The sequence below is a fragment of the Melozone crissalis genome, unplaced genomic scaffold, assembly GCF_028551555.1.
Source record: "Melozone crissalis strain CALT ecotype California unplaced genomic scaffold, PUWL_Pcris_2 ptg000041l_1, whole genome shotgun sequence".
Classification (NCBI taxonomy): domain Eukaryota; kingdom Metazoa; phylum Chordata; class Aves; order Passeriformes; family Passerellidae; genus Melozone; species Melozone crissalis.
The window spans coordinates 10,575,669-10,601,908 of record NW_026535819.1 but is presented as its reverse complement, the minus strand read 5'-3'; the positions used below and the strand labels follow the sequence as shown (position 1 = coordinate 10,601,908).

The 26,240-nt window shown below is 49.9% G+C and overlaps 1 protein-coding gene across 7 annotated transcripts in view; it reads right to left on the bottom strand.

The window, feature by feature from the left end:
* Nucleotides 1-19,852, bottom strand: part of ZNF618 (zinc finger protein 618) — a 146,038-nt gene extending 126,186 nt beyond the window's left edge. For all 7 annotated transcript variants that reach the window (XM_054284103.1, XM_054284106.1, XM_054284105.1 and 4 more), the window contains exon 1: nt 19,798-19,852. In XM_054284103.1, the coding sequence (XP_054140078.1) occupies nt 19,798-19,848 (51 nt within the window). In that variant the 5' untranslated portion in view covers nt 19,849-19,852. The remainder of the gene's footprint in view (nt 1-19,797) is intronic.
* Between the last annotated feature and the right edge of the window lie 6,388 nt (nt 19,853-26,240).

Here is a 26,240-nt window from a genome sequence, read left to right as displayed (position 1 = left end):
GAGGCCACCTTAGGGAACATCTTGGTTTCATCCACCACTGCTCCTACAGGCAGCAGGTCTACACAACTACCTCTCTGCCAGGACCTGAGCTCCAGGGACACGACGTCCCAGAGCAAGGGCTCCTGAGTGCAGCGAGTCCCAACAGTGTCCTGCATCCCATTCCCACCTGCCATGCTCCCAAAGGCTCATTAAGAGACACCATTCAGCCACCCCTTTCCTTCCCCCTTCACTGACATTCGAGCTGATGCCACCCAACCACAGCATGGGGGGCAGAGAAGCTGGGATTTGAGAGCAGCTCCAGCACAGCTCAGTGCAGTAACATCTCACCAGCAAAGCCTTCCCTCCACCAGGATTTCCTGTTTTTATCTCCTCTTTCTCTGGGCTGGTGGCTCCAGGACTCCATAAACCTCTTTTTCTTTTCCAGTACAAGATGAAACTTCTTTTGCTGCCAGTTAAATTTGCTGATGGACAAAAGCTTCTCAAGATCTATGCAACTTCTGCACAAATATCTCCCACACACTGGTTTTGGACTTTAATTAAACTTTTCTCCCCTTGAATCAAATTACCATTTTCCTCTGATCATAATTTGGTTGGATGAGATACAAAGTTGGAGGATATCAGATTTGAGGGAAGAGGAAAGCAGAGCACAACAGACGGGTTGTGCTCATCTTGCTATTTCCCATTCAGTCCCACAGACACCCTGCTCTCATTAGCACTTAATGCAGGTGAAAATAAGGAGGTTGAATATTAAAACAGCATGGGCACATGGAAGAACATCCACCTGGACCTGTTGGAACTTGCCCAATATCACTCCCAAGCTCTTTCTCTACACAAGGAGCTTTTTCACTCCTACGACTGTAACTCCTTATGTGGGCTAATAACATTTAGTATGAAACCTCTCAAATCCCATTTGAAAAAGAGAAAACTTAAGTATTCAATAATTAAGACATTTCTGCACTACCAGCTCAAAGACCATCCTGCTGCCATCATGGAACCAAGCTAACCAGGTCTGGTGCTTCCACCTGAGCCCCAAGGTGTGAATACAGGGGCTCCTGCTCTCCCACCCTACAATCTCTTTTATGCCAAGGAAGGGATGTGCTACCTCAGTGCCTGCAAAGAAAGGAAGGGCTGTGCAAGAACAACCAGGAGGCCCTCCCTGAGATAAGGACATGGCCTGTGGGGCTGTGCAGAGTGGCACCAACGCTGGGCACAGCTGGGCACCTCATTCAGGCCAATAGAGTTGGCAGCCCCCAGCTGAGCACACAGGCAGGGCGGTGGGTCTGCAACGCTCTGTGCAACTGGTGTGATGCTTCAAGGGACAAGTCCTAATCCAGGAACAATGGCTCTGGTGGCATTCCCAGCAGGCGAATTCCAGCATGCAGTGAGGATGTGACACCAGGCACGCGGCGCTCGCTGACACAGAACCGGCCCTTGGCAAGGCACTGCCCGTGCAACCACAGCTCCCCCCTGCACAGCCACACTGCAGCCCCTGGGTCACTGCTCATTCCCTCCCAAACTTGTTGAAATCCACACTGTGGTGGCGGCTGGGTGAAGCATAGGGAGGGATCCAAGCTCCAGAAGTGTCTGTGAGCAGACAGCGACGAGGCGTTGGTGGAACCAGGAGGAAGTGCCCACTGCTGGGGAAACCTCCCTGCTCCAGGCTGTGACAGCTGATCTGGTGTGGGAACACACAGAATCCAACCTTACAAACACAAAATCCAGAACCAAACAAGATCTCCTGGCATTGCTGATCCTCCCCTCTAAACCAGGGTAAGCAGGTGGAGAGGAGCCCATCTGCCCCTGCATCAGCCACCAGAAGAATCCCCAGTTTTCCCAGCCTGTTAAAATCAACCCATTTTTCTAAAGGAAACATTAACCACAGTGGGATATCAAGATACAAGACTGCTTTTAATTACATATACAAAGGAGTCCCTAACACTCCAGCTCTCCACAAGGGCAGCTTGCTGAGAAAAGCAACTCTGATCAAAGCAGGAAAATCTAAATCGGGTGAGCTTAGCAAGAAACTGCATAAATTGTCCCCAGGTTTTTATGCACAAGACTCATGAACTTCCAGCCAGAATGTATTTCAGTTGTGGCATTATCTTTCCTTCTGATTTAGTGCCTGCTGAACATAGAGAGGGATTTGTCCCTCTGTGTTCTGCACTCGTGAGGCCACAGCACGAGTTCTGTGTCCTGTTCTGGGTTCCTCACATCAAGAAGGACGCTGAGGGGCTGGAAGGGAACAGAGTTGGGGAAGGGGCTGGAGCCCCAGGAGAGGCTGAGGGAGCTGGGAAGGGGCTCAGCCTGGAGCAAAGGAGGCTCAGGGGGCCCTTGTGGCTCTGCTCAGCTCCTGACAGGAGGGGACAGCCCAGGGGGGTTCAGGCTGTGCTCCAGGGAACAGGGACAGGAGCAGAGGGAACGGCCTCAGGCTGGGTCAGGGGGGCTCAGGATGGACATCAGGACGAATGCCCTCAGGGGAAGAGTGGTCAAGCACAGGGACAGGCAGCCCAGGCAAGTGGTAGAGTCCCCATCCCTGGAGGTGCTCAAGAAATGACTGGACATGGCACTCAGCGCTCTGCTCTGGTTGAAAACGTGGTGACTGGTCAATGATCTTCTTCTGGAAAAGGTACCTTCAACTGAGAGGTCTTCTCCAACCTGACAGTCATGAAGGTCCTCAGAGAAATCTTCAGGCCTGGCTATGCACAGGGTCACCCCCACATTCACAGGTTTTTAGCTGTGCAGCCAAAGACCTCAAGACTTTGTTTAAAAACAGCATCCCCACAAGGTGAAGGTGCTCAAGGGTTCTGCAGCTCCCTGTGCTGATCAGGGCTCCCAGCACAGGACACAAGCTGGGTCTGACACGGGTGTGCCAGGCACCCCCTGTGGGCACAGCCCCAGCCAGGGGCACCCCACAGCTCATTCACAAACACTCTTCTCACATCTCCTGCTCCAATCCCTGGCATCTCTTCAATGGACAAGTTTCCTCTGCTAGCTTCTGTCTGCTCTGAATATATCTAAAGAACTCTTTGAAGTCAAAATATTCTTAGCAATTAGATCTTCTCTACTTCTTTTTGCCTTCCTAATTATCCTTTTAACTGCCTTCTGCTTATTTTAATAGATCTTCCTATCCTCCTCCTTACCAGACTGTTTATACTTTTTAAAAGCCTACTGCTTACTGCTCCTAATACTGTTTACATCTTCACTCAGCCACCTCAGCTCAGTTGCTGCTTTTTTTGCCTGATTTCAGAGTCAACCAGGGGAAATTTCCTCTCTGATCTCTGCAGCAGTTTGTAAATATCTCCCATTTTGTCTACAAGAGCTTTTCTACAATAGGTTCTCTTTTCAACAACAGGTTTTCTCTTGGGAGAGGGAATGGAGTCTCCTCTAGACCACAAGTGCTTCCATAAAAATCTATATTCTTCTATATTGCTCTAAGCACTCTTCTCTCTGCTCTCAGCCCATTGCTTTTGCATTAGGAATATAAAGCAGATTGTTTAATGACTGAGCCCCATGTGTTCCCTAACTACCTTATTCATTATCATTTCCTGCCTCAAAAAGTAAACAAATATCCTTTTGTGCTCAATGTTACAGGAGATTACATACGAATTTCTTTAGTTATATCTCTTCTAGGGGGAAAAAAGCCACCTGGAAATACTTTGACTTCATGCAAGGGCCTGCACCAGTGTGTGGGTGATGGTCTGGAGGGTTTGGAGCATCCTGTAGGGTTTGGAAGTGAGAATAATTTAGGGTACATTTGGTGGAACCTAGAGAGTAAATTAAAGGGAAGCTGACTCAATATTTCCTCTGTTCCTTACAATCCTTCCCCAACCATCTGCTTTCAGACACTGGGAAACAGGACACCAAGGCAGAGGCAGAAAGTGGGATCTTTTGTGAGGCACAGAATGGCCATTCTATACACCACAGCACAGCTCTGCCCTGGCTCACTGCTCAGAGCCCTATTCCACAGACAGAGAACAAGCACCAGCACCAGCATGCTGCACCCACAGCTCCCCTTGGCAGCTTGTTCTGACAGCCAATCTGCCCTGCTGCTCAACATTTCCACCTCCTACTTTTAGAAACGTTTTTTGCGTCTTCATTTTGTCATCTCAGTGTTTGGATCCTGCTTCCAGGTATTGTTTCTTGCTATGCACTTTGCTAAAACCAAGGGCTCTGCTACCTGCTTTTTTAATTTTCTGCTTTTTAAACCCACGGAGAACTGGCTCCATGAAGATAAAAATCAATGAGTGAGTTTTTTTTTGGCAGAGAGTTTCCCAAAATATAGTGCACGTCCCCAAATGTTTCACAACAAACACTAAGGAGCATTTTTTTTGACTCCTCAAACTGCTTCACTCCACTCACATGTTCTGTGTCTTCTCCAACTTTTCAACATCTCTGAAGGAAATGAGGGAGCTGAAAATGGGGATGCTGTATTAAAGCACAGGAGCTGTTCACACACGGCTCCCTCACTCTGCACACCATGGCTGGCATCCCCCACTCCCACACTCAGTGCCACTGCTCACCCTGCAGCAATTGCCCCTTTCCCACCCCACAGCCTGGTTTGGCACCTCTGCTCCTCTCTGCTCTCCCCACACCAAAGCAGATGCAGCCCCATCCCTCCAGGTGCCCAATCCCAAGATCCAAATCAAAATTCACTCGATGGAGACAACTCCATGACCCAAATCCCTGTGGGCAGCTGCAGTCCCTCCTTCCTCTCTTCCTCACCACCACTGTCAATGCCTGTGGCCATGCCTGACCCTGTTTGCAGCCTGCTTCACACCAGTTTTTTGGGGAATGATACAAAACCAGCCCTTTGGCCTGCTCAGGACACACTTCCTCCATCCCTTCTGCTGGAGAACAAACCCAGGCTGACAGTGCCACCAGCTCCTCCCCTGTGCTCCCTGCCCACCCTGGCCAGGCCAAGGCAGCACAACAGCAGCACCACCAAAAATCCTGTGCAATATCCTCACTGTATCCAAATCCTACAGGAGCCCAATATCTCAATATCCAAATCCTCCAGGAGCCCAAGGAGCGCCCAGGGAACTTCACCCCAAGGAGCAGGGGGAAAGCCCTGCCCTGCTCAGCCCCTGTGCACATGGGCTGAGAGTGGATCATTCCTCCTCCTTACAAATAGGGAACAGCAATATTTATTAAACATGTCTAGTTTTTCTGCTTTATTATGCATTTTACCTCTCCTCAGCCGTGATAAGTCTACACAAACCATTATTAGAATTTCTTTTGTTCCTAATACAAATACTTTCTTACTGTTCCTTGCACTGACAGTCACAGATTTTTTTTCCCTTGTGTTTTTAACTTCCTTTATCCATTTTCTGCACTTGATAACTTCTAACTCAAGGATAACTGTCATCTCTTCCTCTTAATATTCCTTTTTTTTTCCTTTTATTCTGTTTTATTTCTACCCTGCTCACAGGAGCTCAGGCTGCAAGGGAGGGAGGGGAGGCAGGGGAGGGGGCTCAGGTCCTGCCCCACACCAGCTGCACCCTACATGGAGACCAATTTTAAGCCCAGACTATGGGGCAATGACCACACTTTGCTAAAAATGCCTGCAAATGGCACAGAGGACAGCAGAGTCCCAAAAAGTGAAACTCAGGACCTTCCTGTGAAATCCCACCTGTGACCAGGCTGCAGGGTGGGAGCTGAGGAGGGCCTGAGCCAAAGGGAGCCCCTCTGAGTAAGCCAGACACCATCAAAACCAAAGTGAAAACAGATGCCAGCATATAAAACCTATTTAAACTAAAGCCTGAGAAAATCAAAGCTACAGGAACATCCAGTGTAAGTGAAGCATTTTCTATTGATGAGGTCATAAATGTTCAGTATCCCTGAAGAGCTTCATAAAATTTCAGGTAGGAGACAGAAGACTCAAGGCATTGCAATCCAGATCCAAATTACACGGGAATGATGGAGCTGTGTTGACAGAGAAGCAAAGTGCAGCCCAAGAAATGAAGCAAGGTTATTATGACAGAAGATAGCAGAGAACCCTGATGGACTGGGAGCCCATCCCAGAAAAGCAGAGCACAGAGGGATGCTCAAAATGCCAAGGAACACCAGAGAGGCTGCAGCTCTCTGCCAAGGCAGGAAACACAATTTCAGTCAGAGCAGAATTCAGACAATTCCATAGAGACTTGCAAATGTGAAAGGCAGTTTGATGCAAAAATGGTGCTCAAGGTCCCACACACAGCACTTCTGTCCCTACACACGGCACATCAGGGAATCCCAGGCTAGATTGAGTTGGGAAGGACCTTAAAGCCCATCCAGTGCCACCCCTGCCATGGCAGGGACACCTCCCACTGTCCCAGGTGCTCCCAGCCCTGCCCAGCCTGGCCTTGGGCACTGCCAGGGATCCAGGGGCAGCCACAGCTGCTCTGGGCACCCTGTGCCAGGGCCTGCCCACCCTGCCAGGGAACAATTCCCAATTCCCAATATCCCACCCAGCCCTGCCCTCTGGCAGTGGGAGCCATTCCCTGGGTCCTGTCCCTCCATCCCTTGTGAAGAATCTCTCTCCATGTTTCTTGCAGGCTCCCACAGCGAGGTCACCTCAAAGCCTTCTCTTTTCCAGGCTGAACAATCACAATTCTCTCAGCTTTTCCTCACAGGAGGAACCATTCTGTGATTCTACAAACAGGAAAATTTGTTAAGAGTGTTAATGGAGCAGCTAAAAGGCCTTGCAGGTGAGGTGGAAAACTTGGAGATGATAATCACCTTCCAAAGGGGGTTTGTTAAACAAAAATCATACTTTAACAGCAGAGTGGAAAAGGCCATTAGAAATAAAAAGTTGCCCTCAGAAAGAAATCCAAATTAGGAGAATATAAACTCAAGGAAGCTACACTTTAAGCCATAAAAAAGTCAATCCAGAAAAAAATCTGGAGAAACAGGTCACTGAAGAAAAAAAATTAATAATCAAACACACAAGCAGCAGAAATCTGCCAGATTCTGATATAAATCAAGTACTGAAGAAAGATAAAACCACAGGATAAAAATTCAGCTTCTTTGCACCACAGCTCATTTGTGACAGGGCTCAGCACTTCCCTTCCCAGACTCTTCCTTCATGAGGAATGAGGGGAGCATCTGCCTCAAACTGCAGGAAAAGCTGCAGACTTGCCTAGCAAAATTAACAGCAAAAACCTAAAAATCTCCAGGGCCCAACAGCATCCAGCCAAAAGTCTGAAAGGCATTAAGCTATTAAAATCACCCAGCACCCCCAAAATCACTGCTCTCCACCTATGACCCAGCCAGTACTGAATGTGACCCCACTGTTTCAGAAGGCTGCAGAACTTCATTTTTGAGGCAGAAAAATTACTATAAACAGTAATTAATTTAAAAAAAAAAAAAACCAAAAAAAACCCCAGAAGAAGTGTTCCCATGGATTAGAAAGGAACACCAGGAGTCACTCTGGTTCCTGCAGCTATCAGAGGCAGCTGCAGGTAGAACAGGGCGTGGTGCACCCAGACTTCCAAAAGAGTTTGCTCTGCAAAGGCTCTCGTGGCAAGTGCACTCACAGCACTTTCACATGCACAGGATGAAGTAAGAAGTCACCTCATTGATTAACCACTGATTAAGAGAGGGAAAATAAAGGGCAGGAACAGTTCATTATCACAGTGGGGTCCCACAGCCATCTGCTCCGAGTGCCAGGCGGGGTTGGGGAGGGAACAGCGCAGGGAAAGGAGCTCCTGGAGCACACAGAGGTGCCCAAATGAGCCACCAGCACCCACCAAGGTGCCCAAATGAGCCACCAGCACCTACCAGGGCAAGGCAGGAGGCACAGGGGCACCACAGGGGCACCTCTGCAGCAACTGAGGGCCTCTGATGGAACCTTGGGAGCGAACAATGCAGGGAAAGCAGCCCAAGCACCTCACCAAGGTGCCCAAATGAGCCACCAGCACTCACCAAGGCAAAGCAAGGGCTCAGGGGCACCTCTGCAGCAGCTGGGAGCCTCTGATGGAACCTTGGGAGGGAACAGCACAGGGAAAGCAGCTCCTGAAGCACACCAAGGTGCCCAAATGAGCCACCAGCACCCACCAGGGCAAGGCAGGGGCACAGGGGCACCTCTGCAGCAGCGAGGGCCTCTGATGGAACCAGCTACTCATTTTGGGCCTGGCGACACTAATGTGCCCATGCATACAGCCTCACCCACAGCCCCAGTGATCCACCTGCACAGAGACTGCAAAACAAAACCAAGGAGCAGACAAGGGCAAGAAGGGTGATGATCCAGCCAGGCAAACTCCTGTGCCATGGACAAGGTGGCCAGAACAGCCCCAAAGAGCACCTCAGGGAAAAGGGACACCAGGATGGCTCAGCTTTGCTTCCCAAAGCACAAAGCTAAACCCTAAAAATAAATCCCACAAGCAAGCGAAAGCAAATATTTTTCAGTCCCCTATTTGCCTAAATAAATTGCAGATGCTGCAATTATCCAAATGATTGCCTTGGTGGTGGGTAATGCCAGGCTATGGAAAATCCACATCCCAAGGGGCTGCAGCACATCCTGGGACAAGATCCGAGGAGCCTCCAAAGTTGGCACAGCACTGAGGTGAGCAAGAAACTCACGTGAAGCAGTGGAAAATACAGCTCTGACAGTAAATCATGTGTCCCATAGCTGTATCTACAAAGGACCTGAGTATGGGACAGCTGGCAAGGCTGCAAGCTCACAAGGAAACCCCAAAACCAGTCTGCATCAGCCTTTTCTTCTTCTGATTTATGGGGTTGGTCACCCCACAACACCTGGTGATGGAGAACTGGGAATGAGAGCTGCTGATGGCCTTTGAAAAGGCATCCCTGTGATGGAGAGGGCACAGAAACACCCAGGGAGGGCAGGAAACACCAAGGAGCTCAAGCTGGGAGAGCAGAGAGCTCCTGCAAAGGGACAGAGCTGAGAGCAGAACTCCCTGTGCCCTGAAACAGAGATGGGAAACACAGCAGAGCAGCAAAGTCAAAGGAAAATACAGGAGGAGAGACTTGTGGAGGTGTCCAAGGGGGGAAAATGGTTATGATCCAACATCTCACCTTGCCCATGCAGAATTATCAACAGATCTTGCACAGAAATTAGGAATGAAGGCAGCATGTTTCCTGAGCCCTCAGCTCTTCCACCCAGCACTGGGCCACCTCTGACAGCCCTAAATAATCTCCAGGAAGAAAGAACAGTTCCAAATTCTTTGAGTTTACAGCCTGAAGCTTGGAAAAATGTAACAAAAATAATTGGACAAAAAGTTGAAAACTTCTGATGTCCCAAAAAGAAAGAAAAAAAAAAGTTTCTGCAGTTTGCTTCTGAAAAATTTCCTACTGCTTTTTTGGGTTTGTGGGATCATTAAAATAGCTGAGCTGGGAACGTCATGACTTGGTTGGTTTGGCTAATAAAGAGTACCTTCTGGGCTGGAACAGTGGGGATGTTTATGGGGAAAAAAAGGTTTTTTGTGAAGAAAATGGAGTCAACTATTGATATGCAAAATAGACCAAATTATTATTTATATAGGAAACTATCCTAACGTGATCAAACTTTAAATATTAAAAAAAAAACCAACCCAACACTTTGGCAGAAAAGGAACTAAAAGTAGTATTGCTGGTGCCAGAATATTGCTTAATGAGAGGTTGTAATAATGGATTTGTATTTCTTGTGTGAGGCCCTCCTGCCATAGAGACAGCTCAACAGCTCAGGTAGAGGGATGGGGTGTTTTGGAAATAACATTGGCCAAACACTTGAAAATTCCATAAATCAAGCAGAGACAGATTTTTTTTTTTTTTTTTTTTGCTATTTTTGGGTGGGAGGAAGGAAGAGCCTTGAAAAATGTAAATATTCAAATGCAATTTTTTCCTCCAGAATGCTGTTTTGCTCATGATATTCTCCTAACAAAACAAACTCCTCCTGTCCTGCAGAGGCAAAGGGACAGGCTGGAGCCCAGGAATTAGAGAATGTTTCACTGACTTCAGTCAGAGCTGCTTGTAGGGAAATTTAACCACAAGCCTAAATCCCCACAGGACTCGTCCCTAAGTGAATTCCAAAGCAGAACAAAAATTAGAGATTGAAGATTAAAAATAATAAAAAAAAAATTAAAAAACCCCAAACCACATCTCCTATGAGGAAAAGTCAAGACAGAAATGGAAAATTCCTTGCTGGCAAGGATGCTAATTGCATACCTTGTGCTAAGAGCTGAATATCATAAATTTCTACATATATATTTAATTAGGTTAATTTGCAAACCGTAGACATATGTCTGCTTAAAGCAGACAGGAACATTTCATTTTATACATTTTAAATCTCACATAATGAACTCCAATCACAAGCAGTGTTTATGCTGCAGGAGGACGGCCAGGAGCTCCCTGTCAAAGGAGGGAAGCACAAACATTTCCCACTCACACAAACAAACAGCCACAACGTGGGACTTATCTCCTCCACCTTATCAGGAACCAAAAGCAAACACAGCAGCACTCTCAGCAAATCTACTTGCTGGCAACTAAACCAAATCAGATTACATAGGGAAAAAAAAGAAAAAAAACTCAACAACGACAAGACAAACAAAAACAAAAAACAAGAAAACCCACCAAAGATTTAAATACATGCAAGATTTCAAGAAAAGGGACCTCATTGAATTTTGAGGTTTTTTCTCATTTATGAAGGGCACTGATATTCCCTCCATGTGGATCACAGAATATCCACAGATGGAAGAAATCCACAGGGATCCCCCTGCCCAGCCCCCCCAGCAGCCCTACCCTGGGCACCCCTGGCAGCGCTGCCCAAAGGCTCCTGGAGCTCTGGCAGCCTCAGGGCCGTGCCCATTCCCTGGGCAGCCTGGGCAGTGCCAGCACCCTCTGGGGGGCTGTTCTCCAATAAATGTTCCAGGGGACTCTCCCACATCCCCTGGCATCTGCCAGCAGCCCCAGGAGCAGCACACAGCCAGGCTCCCAGGCCCCTGGGGATGCACTGTGGCTCTCTGGGTACATTTACATTTTTTATTTCTCTTTTACATTTACATTTTTTATTTCTCACCCAGTGCCCTCCCCAGCTCCAGGCACAGCGGTTCCCTGCCAGGCTGAGTCTCTGGCACGTCCTAACAAACCCCATGGAGCAGAAATGCCAATTCCAACTGCTGTTATCACCAACCAGCCAAATTTATAGGCCTCTAAAATAAAGGCACGTAAGAAAGTCAAAGTATGCCTCCCTTGGAGTTAATGTGCAGTAACCCCAGAAGTACTAACCATAAACAGAGAGATGCCCTGAAGCCAAGTCAAAACACACCCCAGGGCACCTTCCTGGTGGTCATTCATTAATTCCTTCCCTGGTGAAGCCCAACTCCAGCCCTGCCAGTCCAACCCCAGGCCAGGTCCCAGCCTGTCCCCTGGTGCCACTGCCACTGCCATTGCCCCTCAGCATCTTCAACAGCATCCCCTGACTGCAAAGAGAAATCCCAGTGGTTCCCAAGGGGATTTTCAGAACCCCCTGCCACCAGCCTGATCCAAATCCAGCCCTCCCTCCCAACAGAGGTTTCCAAAATGCATGCACAAATTCAAAAAGGTGTTTTATTCCCAGCCAATAATTATCCTGCCTTCTTACAACTCTCTTCCCACCCTCAAAATCACAAATATCTCACAAATGCCAGTGAAAGCTCAGGATTTGCAGCCCACAGAGTAAGGCACATCAGACCTCAAGTGACAGATTTACACCCAGAAAAGCAGGAGCTATTCTTGGGTTTGGAGCCAGAGCCCTACTGGGGCTGCCTGCATGCTGTTCTCTGGGTGCTCCCAGCTCCATCCACCAGCCTGCAGACTTAACTCAAGAAATTGTACAAATCTGCTGAAAACTGGTTTCATTCATTCATCCTCTCCTTGTGTAACTAAGTAAATAGAATAGTAGTAAAAAAAAAAATCTCACCAAAACACAGACAACTCGATTTCCAGGGTGCAGCACCCACACCCTGCCCTGCTCCCAGCCCACGTCGCTCCAGGTTCTCCTCCAGGTTCCCCTCCTGGCTCTCCCACACCAGCAGAGCTGCTGGCTTTGGATGCAGTTCTGAAAACTGAGGTTTAATATTTCTAAAAATAGGTCTGAAGCAATTAAATACTTGCACTAAAATTGTTCTCAACATACTGGAAGCAGTAAATGACGGCCCTTCAACGCAAGCACAACCAACTCCTGCAAACTGACTCGTGCTGCTATTTTCAGGCAGGAAAGGATACCTACACCCACACAGAGCAAAAAATGAACTTCCACAAGATTACTGCTGGCTGTGTGTATCTAGTAAAATGAAATCACAACAAATATTAAATCCTGAAGAGCCTGGAGACACAGTGGTGCCATCGGGACACCAGCACTGGCGTGTGAGCACATTTGGCCACCCAGCCTGGCTCAGCTCACTGCCAGTGGGAAGGTCTGACATACCTGGCTGCTCTCACTTCTGTCATTGCTGCGATCTCAAACCTTGTGTGATAACAACCCTGATTTCTAAACCAGGGCAGAAAACACCACGGAGCTCCTGTGTTCCTGGCCCAGGCACAGCATGGACCCAACATCCCTCACAGCATCCCAGACCCACCCAAGAACCTCACTGCATCCAGGAGTGTCCCAGGCACATCCACATGCACCAACACAGCATTTTGATCCCTCAAATACCTATGGCAGCTCCTCCAGGCTCCAGCAGCTCCTCTCTGCTCCACACTCTAACATTCATGTTTCCTTTTGTCAGCCCCTTATCAGCGCAGGCAAATTCTCCAGTCTCTACTTCTCCACTTCCAGCCTTATTTTCCACATTTCACCAGCCAAATATAGACATGAAACAAGCAGGAGTGTTGGGAATCACAAGCAAGGAAAGCCTTGCCTATGTAATTAAATCTTTGCAGGTACAGTACAGCAGAGAAACCTTTCTAAGCACACACTGGAGTGCCTTGGAAATACAGGTGAGGGAAATAAAGGGAGGGACACTGGAGTGCCTTGGAAATACAGGTGAGGGAAATAAAGGGAGGGACTCCCTAGGAAAGCTGCTCTAGCAGAGGAACTGGTGTGGTGACACTGCTCCCACCACCAAAAAGTACAAGGCTTGGCCACCCTTGGCCCTTCCCATGGGGACAGCCCCATGCCAGGCTGTCCCAGGGCTCTGCAGTTTCACCCCAGAAGAGCCACATGGCCTGCAGCTTCTCCAGAGGCAGCACAGCTCCACCAGTGCCATCACCTGCCAGGGTGTGACTCTGCCCTGACCTGGCCCAAGCGTCACCTGGGCACAGCCAGGGAGGCACAGGCAGGTGGTGCAGCTGGTCTGAGCCCACCAAGGGCAGGCAGAACACGCCCTGTGCCCCCAGGCTGCCCCAGGCAGGATCCCAGCTGGAGCAAGAGCTCCCAGTGTGCTGGCACAAGCCCTCACAGCCCGGTCAGTGAACCAGAGCTAACTGCCACTCAAGTGCCAAAAATCTGGAAAACACACAGCACAAGAACTCTTCTCCATGGGTACAGAGGGGGGTTAATTAAGGGGATGGATTCTAATCTACCTGTGCCACTGCCATGCTGCTTGTGCCCTCCCTGCTGCCTCCTTGCCCAAATGCACCACTCAGAACACAAAGCTTCTCTGCACTTCCAATGAGCACAGGGGAGAATTTTCTTGATTTAATCTCTTTTTTCTGCCACTGCTCGCTTTGGGACAATCCAACAAGTGAAACCCAAGCAGCTTGGCCAGCACCTCCCTGTGCATTTCCACTCTCAGCAGTGCCGGAGTACAAGCCCCACGTTTCAGGAGATGACTTGTGTCCATCATTTGGGCTCTGACACGCATGTTCCAGCATGAGCAAAGCAATTTCAGTGTGGAAAGAGACTCACTGCTGAGCCCAGCCCAAGGGATGACCAACATTGACACTGAGCATCCTGCCCCACCAGCAGCAGGGGACACAACAGGTCCAGGGATGAGAGGATCCAATGGACTCAAGGTCTGATCATCAAAGCTCAACCAAGGGACCACTGTGACTGTACCTTGGAACACCAAGGAGAGAGTGCAAGGCAGCTTTGATGTCTTTGGCACATCTTGGGAAGAGACTTCCTCTGCAGAGAGAGCATCTGCCCAGCCTTTCCCTTCCTCCAGAGGAGACACAAGTGTGCAGCAATGCCAGCCACATCCCAGGGTCACCTGAACAGCCACAGCCACATCCCAGCTTCCCCAGAGCCAGCAGGGACAGCAGGCACCAAACCCTGCTCCATCCAGAGCCCTCCAACAGCTGCAGCCACGGGTTTGGGGAGAAACAGCTGCTGCTGAAGCCACCATCATTTTTGATTATTAAATTCTGCATCCTCTTGGTTCTGTTCCCATGCTACAAGCTCTATACATGTGGTGTGTATTATATGTCACATATTGTGTACTACACAGACTCGTGTTTTTCCACTCCCTCTCTGTTCCAACTTTACCCCACTGTCACCAGAGCTAACCAAAGCCACCAGCAGCTGCTCCTACACAGGGCACCTTCCCCACACAGCAGGAGCCCCTGCCTTCCCCATCCCTTTTCCTGGTGCCATGGTTTCAAAATTCAGCTCTCATGTGACAAGGCAGAGCCACTGTGACAAGCTGCACCAGAGCCCTGTGCCCCTGATGAAAGGCACATTGCAAATGGTTATTTTTCATATACCATCCATGGTAAACAGCAGCATTCATTTCTATTCCCTTGCTCCAGACAAATCAATGATTGTTAATGCAAAGTCAACACGTCCAGATGTAGTTTGCATACTAGTTAACCACTAAATTGGCATCACATAGTACAAAATAATCAAGAGACATTCAAGGAACCAAACAAAAGCAAAAAGGAGGCAGATGACTAGCAATTAATCCATAAAAGACCTTTAAAAATTAGAAACTTCTTCCCCAGAAAACACGGTATGGCCAAATGGAATCCGTAAATGTGAAATTCCAAATATGCACAATGCTGGATGCACAGAAATGTGGAAATTGCAAGAAATAAATATCTCCTGGGGCCATTTCCCCACGTCCCTTACCAAGAGCACACACAGCCTCCAGCAGCACTGGCAGCCCCTGCCCAGGCACCTCTTCCCCTCACCCCCCTTGGTACATGATGTATAAATATTGCCTGATCTGGCACACCTCTGACAAAACTCACATTTTGGAGTGGCTCCCCACACCTGCAGGAGCACCCTTGTCTGTTTTACAGCTCCCAGCACGCAGACAACCACCTGCAGGGACCCAAGCATGGACTGGAGCAAGCCCAGAGCCCAGGGTAGCACCCCCAGGGAATGGGGCATGCAGCAAACCCTGGGGATGTGCCACCCTTGTGCACACCCTCACCCCACAGCACCCCGGGCAGGCTGGCACACTCCCCTGTGCCAGTCTCAAATCTGAGCCGTGCCCAAGCTGAGGATGCTCAGGTAGAGGCCACCAGGGGCTCCATGGGCAGTGCCAGGGACCCAACAGTGCCACACACCCAGAGCCAGCGGGGCCCTGCAGGACTTGCACAGGGGCTGTGCCATGGGGGCTGTGCCATGGGGCTGTGCCATGGGCACCTGTCCATGGGAGCTGTGCCATGGAGCCGTGCCTGTCCATGGGGGCTGTGCCAGAGGGGCTTTGCCATGGGCACCTGTCCATGGGGCTGTGCCATGGGGCTGTGCCAGGGGGACCTGTCCATGGGGGCAGTGCCTGTCCATGGGGGCTGTGCCATGGGGGGCTGTGCCATGGGGGCTGTCCAGGGGGGCAGTGCCTGTCCATGGGGGCTGTGCCATAGGGCTGTGCCATGGGCACCACATCCAGGAGCAGCATCCAGGACCTCATACCGAGTCCTGCCGTGCCATGGTGGGAAGGTCAAAATCCTTGAACGGGCACAGCATCCAAAGAATTATTGGCCCACGGAATGTCCTGAGCTGGAGGGACCCACCAGGATCCCCCAGCCCAGCCCCTGTCCCTGCCCAGCCCCCCCAGCAGCCCCACCCTGGGCACCCCTGGCAGCGCTGCCCAAAGGCTCCTGGAGCTCTGGCAGCCTTGGGGCCGTGCCCATTCCCTGGGCAGCCTGGGCAGTGCCAGCACCCTCTGGGGGCAGAGCCTTGCCCTGAGCTCCAGCCTGAGCTGCCCTGGCACAGTAGGCACAAATCCTGACTCTGTATCAGCATGACTCTTAGAGCAGGTTTCAACCCTCCCTGCTGCAAAATAAAATTAAAATTAAATTAATCTAATTTTTAGAACACTAATTCCACTCTAATTTCACTCCTGCACTTGCATAATTGCAAACTTGACTGTGCCACGTGACTGCACCCGTGAACTGAACTATTCCCAGCGTTGCATTATGGCAGTGATATATATTTAAATTATCCTGGAGTCATGCAATAACCTCCCAAGGTTTTATATGGCATTTGTATAAATATTATCTACTACTTTAATAATATTATGTCTGTTTTCATTCTGGGATGAAAATATGTCACTGAAAATGAGGTCCTGGAAATTTTTCTTTTTTAAAAAATACATTTCAGTTATGTCACAAGAAATCTGTTGGTATCACTCAGCTGAGCTCCCTCCCTCCCCTTCCCCTTCCAGGCTGCCAACAGCAATTTTGAAAAGGATAAAATATTGATCAACTTTCCAGAAGAACAAAAAAAAGGGAAAAAAAAAATCCCCCTGAAGGCAGACTGCAATGAAAAATTATGAAATCTTTTCCAGGCAGGAGCACGTTTGTGCTGGAAGGAGAGGCAGAAAGGTGAGATCCAGACCCACGAGAAGGAGCTGGTGCTGGAAAGCTGCAGCTCCCCAGGGAGTTGAAGATGGGAAGGGAGCAGAGGACACGGGCTCGCCCCCAGCGCTGCAGAGCTCACACAGCACAGCTGGGAACTCCTCAGCCCAGGCCTGCCCTGCTCTACCCCTCTGCTGCACCAGAAACTCAAAAGGCATCACTGCCACACTGGGCACTGTGACCCCAGAAATGAGGCTTGCTCGTTAATTTAATTAAAACGCAGCACCCATCAGTGCATCTCCCCTAAATCCCAAATCCCAAATCCACAGGGATGCTCCCCACATCTCCGGGAGTATGGCAGGGCAAAGGAAAAGCAGCATCAAAAGGTCTGGTTCACACGAGAAAAAAATGTATGAAATCTTAAAATTTAAAAAAAAAAAAAATCTACAGCTAAATAGTTTGTTGGGGTACAATGATATTGTAGTAAAAGTTCTGGGGTGCAGCTCAAGGAAGGGAAATCTTGGAGGGTAAGAATATGGAAAAGCCACCAGGCTACAGCTTCCTGGATGAAACCATGAATAAAATATTCTCTGGGATTGTTTAATCCAATTTGGAGCATTGTGTGTAATTTTTACCCAGATGTGGCACCCGGCTCTGAGTGCTCCACTGCCGGGCTGGCACCGGCCTCCCGCTCCATTGCATTTCCATTATTTGCTAAAAAAGGGATTCAGGAAGAGGGTGGGTCCCCTTCGGGGGGGCTGGGGGCAAATAAATGCAAAAATAAAAATATGGAGTTGACATTTCGGAGTATTTCTTCCTCCACCCAAGAGTTATTCTGCTTTGCAAATTTTTTCCATTTCCCCCCCTTTGAAAAACTCAAAACATGAAACAAATAAAGGGGAGAAATTGAAAACAGCCCCCGAGCCCTGAATTCACCAGCCATTCCTTTCTGATTTCCATCAAATATCAAATTACACGGAAGAGAAATCAAAACCAAACAAAAAATCAAAATTAAAAAAAAAACAAAAAAACTTTTCAGGGTTTTGAGATTCAAAATTAAAAATTCATTCTGGTTTTGAAATTTAATTTTATTTTGTGCAGCACCCAGATTTCAGCCTTTGCTGGTGGGTGCCCGGCAGCTCCAGAAATTCACTTTGGAGTTTAAAATTTAAAAATGCTTTTTTTCAAAAAGAAAAAAAAAAAAAAATCCAAACTGCTGCAGCTGTGGAGCCAGCCATCTTGCTATTTTGTCCCCATTTTAGAGAGGATACTGTGTCAAGGTTGGTAAAACTCAATGTTGACCTAATCTTTCCTTTCCTCTCCCTCCCCCACTTTTGGGTGGAAAGGCCATGTAGCTCTCCTAGATTGCTTTTTTCTTGAAACAATGCATGTTTCAGTGCTCTTTTGTTATTTATTTTTAAAAAGATCAATACCAAGACCCCAGTATTCAAGGGCAACCCTACAATAATAAACCAGTGTGTGCACAGTCCAGAACTCACAGGCACTCTGTAACAGCAAAATAATAGGGACAGGACAGCATTTAAAACAAACAAACAAACAAAACAATTAAGAAAAACCCCACCAAAAATAATAATAAAAAAAAAAAATTTCAATTCAAACTCCAGCAAGGCTTTAACAGTCAAGGAGAAAAAGGATTTTGAAATTGTGAAAAATATCATGGCTGAGCCCTTTAAAGGCACTTCAATTTGAAAAAAAATGAAAATCACAAAATCTGCAATTATTTTTTCACAATATTGTTAATTATGCATATTCATAATATCATGGCGGACCTTATAATAAACCTGTGTAAATATTAGATTTATGTGAGCCATAGGACATGGAGTTATTACAGTGTGTTTAAAAAAAGAAAGAGGGAAAAAAACCTAAAAACCATAGTATGGAAATTTTCTTCTCTACAAAAGAAGTAGGAAATTAAATGCTGGAAACTGTTTTAATTATGCCAGGAGAAACCATCCAAAAAGCCAAGAAATTCTAAAATAAAACTGACATTCGACTCTTAATTTTGCTTGTCCTCGTGTTTTCTTGGACTGTGTTTAGAACCTCATTGTTTAACAGCAGTTTTGCATGAAATCCAAAATCACAAAAAAAAAAAAAAAAAATTTTGGGTGTGTCCACAGCAAATTTTCTGGGTTCTTCATTTTCCTGCAAAACTCCTCATTTCAAACAAAATAACTTTATAAGCACTGCAGCAAAAAGGAAAAAAAAAAAATGAACCCTGAGTTTTGGCAGAGCTTGCTGCACAAGTTCAAAATTACAATGAAGCCCAATTCCTAATTGCTCCGGAACAGCAATTCTCCCACTTTCCCAAACTAATCCCTCCCTGCAGCTCACCCGGGGGGGCCCACCAAAAACTTGACTCACTTTCCTTTCCCAGCACTCTGCTGCTCCCAGGCTCCGTTTTTCTCCAGAAAATGGGGGTGGAGGGAGAAAAACCTGAATTCATTCAAATTCCTGTTTAATTTTCATTTCCATGAGCTGGGCTTTGGCACCAAAAGAACAAATACGAAATTTGCGGGGCGCTGCGGAAGCTGCCGGAGGAACCCCAACATGGGGGATCCAGCCCCAGCTTTCTGGGAAAAAAATTTAGAAATAGCAGAATATTTCCTTTTTTTTTTTTTTCAATTTTAATTTTTTTTTTTATTTACGAAATAGTCTCCTCTAGGTGGCGTCGTTTTAATGGAAAAAAAAAATGGGGGGGAAAAAAAACCAAAACGTTCCGGAGGAAAAATTAAGAGAAGGAGGAAAAAAAATTTTAAAAAAAGAAAAAAAAAAAGAAAGAAGGAAAAGAAAAAGAAAAAGGGCCGGGAAGGGGCGCGGGGCTAGGAGCGCGGCGGGGCCGGGCCGGGCCGGGCCGGGGTGCGGGGCCGGGCCGGGCCGAGGGGCGGCTCGTCCCCGACATGGCTGCTGAGCTCCGCTTTGTTTTCCGCCGGTCCGAGCGGCCGCGGGCTCCGGCACCGCGGGGTCCGAGGAGCCGCTGCCGGCGCTGCCCCCGCGCACTGCGCCAAAGCGCCGCCGGGGCTCCGCGACGGGGCGGCTGCGGCTGCCGCCCTCCCTCCTTCCCTTCCCTTCCGTTCCCTTCCTCCCCGCTCCCTCCGCCTCCCCCCGGGGACACGCCGCCCGGCCGCCGCGTACCTGCGCTGCCGCCGCCGCCGCCGCCGGAGCGGAGCCGTCCGGCTGGTTCATGGGGCTGGGGCGGGAGCAGGCGAGCCCCGCGCCGCCGCGGCCTGCGATCCGCCCGCCGCGCACAAAGCCGCCGCCGCCGCCGCCGCTGCCTCCTTTCCGCCCTCCCAGGAGCGGCGAGTGGGGGCGATGCCCCCGCTGCGCGGGTGGGCGGCTCGCCGGGCTGCTGCAGCCCCCCTTCCCCCCGGGGCATGGGCCGGGGCGGCCGCCGCGGGCACGGGCGCTGCCGCTAGCGGCGCGGCGCGCAGGGCTGGGCGGGCGCCTCCCGCTGCCGAGCCCGCGCCGCCGCCATCACGAGCCGCTCTGGGGGCAGCTCCAGCCGCAGCGCGCTCGCAGCCGGCGGCGCCGGGAGAAAGGGGCTGAGTCTGGCCCGGCGCGGGAGCCCCGCCGCCCGCCCGGCCGGCCCCGCGCTGCCCTCCGCCCCCGCGCCGGGCACCGCGCAGCCCGGCCCGGCCCGGCCCGGCCGCCGCCCGGCGGGCGCGGGGCCGCTCGCCGCCGTGGGGCCGCTCCGCGCTGCGGCGCCCCCCGGGAGGTGTCCCGCGGTGGGTGGGTGTGCGGCGGGATGCGGGCTGCGGACCCGGGCCCCGGGGACCCGGCCCAACGTGGGGAGAGCCCCCCGGGCCGGGCAGGGGGCGAGAGCCCGGCCGGTGGGAGCTGCGGGCACAGCCCGCGTCCCGCACGGCTTCCTCAGGCCTCGCACCCCTCGTACACCTCACTGAGCACGTGGGGAAGGGTTCAGGGACGAAGCGGCATCCGAGGGGACGCGGGGTGAGAGGGGACAGAGGGCCAGCCAAGAGGGGACAGAGGGAACCGCTGGAGCTGGGTCAGGGAGGGTCAGGTTGGAGAACAGGGCAAGGTTCTGCCCCCAGAGGGTGCTGGCACTGCCCAGGCTGCCCAGGGAATGGGCACGGCCCCGAGGCTGCCAGAGCTCCAGGAGCCTTTGGGCAGCGCTGCCAGGGGTGCCCAGGGTGGGGCTGCTGGGGGGGCTGGGCAGGGACAGGAGCTGCACTCGATGATCCTTGTTGGTTTCTTCCATCTCAGGAAAGTGTGATTCCATGATTGTCCGAATGGCTTGGGCATCATCACCCCTGCCTCCTGTCCCCCAACTCTTTCTTTCCCCCACAGCACACCCAGGGCTGAAATCACCCCCTGCCCTTTTACCCTTGAAGCTCCCAGCTCTTGGTCCTCTCATGTTTGAGAGTTCTTTTGCCACAACACAAAACAGGGGAAAGCCTTTCTCTACCCTCACACAAAACTCATCCCGACACCCTCCACAAAGAGCTTCTCCTCACCACGTGCTCACAACACTCATTGCTGCTCAGCAAACTTTCTTAATTTCGTCAGCAAACTTTGTTAATTTCCTCCAAAAAGAAAGGCAAAAAAATCAGTGCTTTTCTTCCCCTGGAAAGCATGCAGCATTAACTATAAACATAATTACATCTCATACATACCTGGTGTTTTCTTCCTTGTGAAGCAGTGCCAAAAATAGTTACTAATAGTATTAATAAAATAATCTGAATTTGTGAATTTTCCTGCCCCAACCCATGAAACCATCTTTCCCAAGAGCTCCACAAAACCAAGGATTTGTAGAAAGCCAAATGCTGATTTTGCTCTTGTTGCCCAGCCTAAAGATAACTTCAAAGATATTGCAAAACACAGATTTATTTTTCTTAATATCTTTTATGCAGATTTCATTCCAAATCGCTGTACGGTCAGATAATGTAATTACAGACCTAAATAAAAACAAAGGGGCAGGGGAATTGGTGGAGACGTTGGGCAAGGGAAGATGTTTTCCGAATGAGCTTAGAAGGGATGTGGGAAGTCAAGAGCAGAAACCACTCACGAGGTTTCAGCCCCAGTGCTGGCATGAAGCACGGCCAGAAGGAATCCCCCGTGGAGCAGACTAAAGCAAAATTTGGTGTTTAACAAATGTTTGAGGAGGATTTGGGGGAAAATGCCGTTTTGACATGGAGTTTGCAGGATGGGGAGAACATCACTGTGTCTTTGGAAACCTGTCACTGACCTCCAAAAGCCTGGAGGTAAAAGATGCCTGCCCTGCCGTGTCCCTGGTGGCTGAGGGCACATTTCAAGCCATCCCTGGGTGATTTGGAGCATCTTCAGCACTGGAGAACCCATCACAGCTCATGGTGACTTGGCCAACCATTCATCACCTTCTCACTTTGAGCCTGACCCTGTTTTCCAGTTGATCCATTTGTAACATGGAAAAGCCTCCTGCCTCCCATGTCCACGATAAATCAAACCGTCACCTTCCTTGGGGACCCTCTTCCCTCTGGAAGGAAAATGTTTGAGCTGTCCAAGCTTCCTCAGGCCAAACCTCGCATTTCTCCTGGTCTTGGAGACAGAATAGATACAGAAAAGGAGTGCCAACTATGAAACTCACAGAGACCCCAAGCAGATCTTCTCTGCCATGTGTGTTTTTGCAATGGCTTTGCAGTCTGCTTTGACTGCTCAGCAAACACAGACATTGCTCTGGGTGGAGGGGTTGGGGGTCCACGGGGGAGAGTTCCCAGTTCTGGTCAGATCTCAGAGTTCAAAGCCTCCCTCCTGAGGGATTTGGCTTCTGGTTGGTCCTGGCTTTGTGAAACCAGCCCTCAGAATCCACCTGTGTTCCTGCTGCCAATCTCGTGCTGTTTGGACACAACAAACACCATAACTGGTGATCCCTCCTGCCTGAGGGACTTCCCTTCTCCTCTGATGGGGTGAGGTCCAATGCAGAAATTCTGCAAGTCAAGAAATTCTTGATTAGGAAATTTCTATGGATTAGGTCTGGGAAATTCCAAGCATATTTTATTCCTGGCAGAGTGAGATCACTCAGGCTGAAGTCCCTTCTGATGAGGTGACCTGTTTGGGACAGATGTTTTAGTCTTGCCACTCCAATAGCATCCAATGGGCTCCTCTGTACTGACTGGTACCAAATTTTGGCTTTGTCTCTCAAAACTTCCTCATGATCAGTGACCAAAGCCTGAAAACCCACATCCTTATTTTGAATTGCCCTCAGACCTTTCCTGGGTAACAGCGACTGACGGGCCCATTGCAGCCAGGAGCTCTCCAGACCACATTTCAGAACACGCTTTCCAAGAAAGGTCAGTCACTTTTCTTACTCCAGTTTCTGGTGTCTGCAGGCAGAGAGGACAGTGGTGCTCACACCTCTGTGGGATTCTCAGCCTGGAAAGGTTGAATTCCTCCTGGGACATCAGCATGGCACTGGGCTTGCTGGAGATAACTCAGTGACTTCTCCCTCCTTTCCTACCCTTAGGATGAAGCAGCAGCAATGCCTTCACCTTTCCAGGAAGCTCTGTAGTCATCTCAGACTGGGAATGCCATCCTGGTAGGACACCCACCCCCCATGAGCTGGTAAGGGTGTCCTGGCTGCAGTAATCCTAAGTGATAATATGATTAAAGATCGTGACAATACACATACATGCAAGGGCTGGTTCTGCAGGCTTGAGAATCTTTTACTGTGCTGTATTCTCCTGTATTCCCCACAGGCTGTTTGTAAGGCAGGCAGCACTAACAGTTGCTACTCTGTGTGAGTGTCAGAGCCTGCACAGCATCCATCCCACGGTGATGGAGTGTGCTGGACTTTGCTTGCAGCAGCCTGGATTTCTGCTCGAGCTGTGGGGTCAGGGATGGTGGTAGCAGGGACAGCTGCTGGGCAAACGAGTCAGGGGGAGATGTCACTTAGCCCCTGGAAGGGCATTACAGTCCACAGGTAACTCCATTTTGGAAAAGCTGGGAGGTTTAGGTTGGGTATTAGGAAAAGGTTCTGCCCCAGAGGGTGCTGGCACTGCCCAGGCTGCCCAGGGAATGGGCACGGCCCCGAGGCTGCCAGAGCTCCAGGAGCCTTTGGGCAGCGCTGCCAGGGGTGCCCAGGGTGGGGCTGCTGGGGGGGCTGGGCAGGGACAGGGGCTGGATTGATGATCCTTGATCCCCTCCAGCTCAGGATGTTCTGAGATTCTATGAAAGCTCACCTGAGGACAAAGATACAACACAGTGGAGGCAAAGCCCAGCGAGGTGATGGGGATCCTGCATAAGGCACTCGTGCTGATTCCAGCGAGGAGCCTCTCTGTGGGATGTGTGCTCAGTAGCCTGGAGGAGGAAATTATTGGTAGCAGTCTTCCTAAGTAAATCTAGAGCTCACAATCCCCTTCATCCATCACAGCATTCAGTCATCTGGGCCAAAGGTTATCCCTGAGGGATGTGGGGTCCCCTCTGATCCAGTGCCCACTCTGAAGTTTGGAATCTGTGCCCAAAACGCTGAGGTTGAACCCCATGCTGGGGCAAAATGCTGAACACTCCTCATCACTGCTATAAATAAGGAAGAGTCGGCAAACCACAGTCAGGAAATGGCCAAAGGACTATTTATAATCACTGCTATCTGCAAAGATATTTGTGAGACCAGCAGAAAAAAATAAATCCCCACTTCACTCTTCCTGACCCTGTCGCCGTCTGTTTGCTTCGCTCTGAGGCATTAAAGCTCATCAGAAGTGTTTGCCAATGGTTATACAGAAAGGAAGTGTTGGATTGTATTTGTTCTTGTCAGCACTGAGCTGCTCCTTCCTTTTCCAGCTGTGGTCACTCTCATCCCCTCCTTTGCCAGGACCGTGTGCACCCTGAGCACTCGAAAGGATCTGCACCAGTGTGAGCTGCAGCACAGACTGGGGATCTCTGCAATGGGCTGAATGCACAGAAAACCAACTGTGGGCAACAGGAGCTCCAAAAACATTCAGATTCAGGTACAAAACCTTTCCCTGCTCAACAATTAGTAAGTCCTTCAAGTGCATCAAAGCCTTGTCAGAAATCAGCTGAGTGGTTGGGATGGGCTCTGTTTGGGTGATGCCAATAAAGCCATGTCCTGGGGACATTCCAGGGAGAGCCCCTGCCTCTGACTGCAGCTGATGGTGAGAGCTGGGATGCAGGTGGGGCTTTGCTCCTCCTGAGCAAAGAGGCTGGAGCTGTGCAGGGCTCAGGATGCAGCTGAATTTCAGGAGCAAATGCCAGGGTGTGGGAGCATTTACAAGCATGTGAGCGTGTATTTTACCTATATAAAACAAGAAACCTCTGGTTTTAAAAGCATTAGGATTGTATAAACATGACACTCTCCAGAGCAAACTACAAAGCAATAAAATCCCAAACCATGGGACACCTGTTCCCCACTATTTAATGACCACACAACACATTTCTGCTGACAGGGAGAGGTTTATTGCTACAACAGAGAGCTTCCTTCTACCTCCAACAAATAATGAAATGGTCACCTCCCAGTGTTGGAATCTACCCTGCCTTTACCTTAGAGCATCTTCCAGTGCCTGGAGGAGCTCCAGGAGAGCTGGAAAGGGACTGGGGACAAGGGATGGAGGGACAGACACAGGGAATGGCTCCCACTGCCAGAGGGCAGGGCTGGGTGGGATATTGGGAATTGGGAATTGTTCCCTGTGAGGGTGGGCAGGCCCTGGCACAGGGTGCCCAGAGCAGCTGTGGCTGCCCCTGGATCCCTGGCAGTGCCCAAGGCCGGGCTGGGCAGGGCTGGGAGCACCTGGGACAGTGGGAGGTGTCCCTGCCATGGCAGGGGTGGCACTGGATGGGATTTAAGGTCCCTTGCAGCCCAAACCAGTCTGGGACTCTGCCTGGAGGTGCAGGGCAGCAGATCCCCACTTGTGGGTTCACCAGGGGGGTTGCAGCTGCAATTGTTTGGCCACCTGCCCTTATGGCAGGAGGATGCTCAGAGCTCCCCTGCCCTCCCAGGGGCCACACTGGAGGTGATGTTGGGGTGGTGGAGCTGCTGGCAGAGCTTGTGCAGCTCTGCTTTCCTGTGTCTGAGAAATACACACTGGACTGAGGGAGAACATTGGGAGGAAGAAGCCCCTGAGTGCTGCCCCAGCCTGGCTGAGAAGCCTCAGGGACATTCTGGGCTGGCACATGAGGCAGGGCTGTGTGCTTGGGCACAGCTCAGGCTGTGCATCATGCCCACAGCTGTGTTTGCCAGGAAAAAGGTGTCCAAGAAAATTCCGACATGGAAGCAAAGAACCTTAATAAATGGGATTTAAATAATAGATTTAGCTGAAAATCCCCAGAAGACGGATTTTTTATCCACACATCAGGTGCTGTAAGCTTAGAAAAAGATAACAAAGCATTCCTCAGACAGAAAAGGTTGAATTTCTGCTTTAATTGAAAAATCATATGTGGTTTTGATACTCCTAGAGAGATGTTATGTTAAGAAGTAGTTTATACTGAGAGATGTATCATCACTATTTTGGGGTAAATTAGATTAAAGTGATTTGCAGTTATCCCCATGCTAAGCAGTATAAAGGGAAGAAATGGGAAGTTAAAGTTGTACTTAGGAGAAGTGCTGGCAGTTTGCTGAGGAAATCCTGACT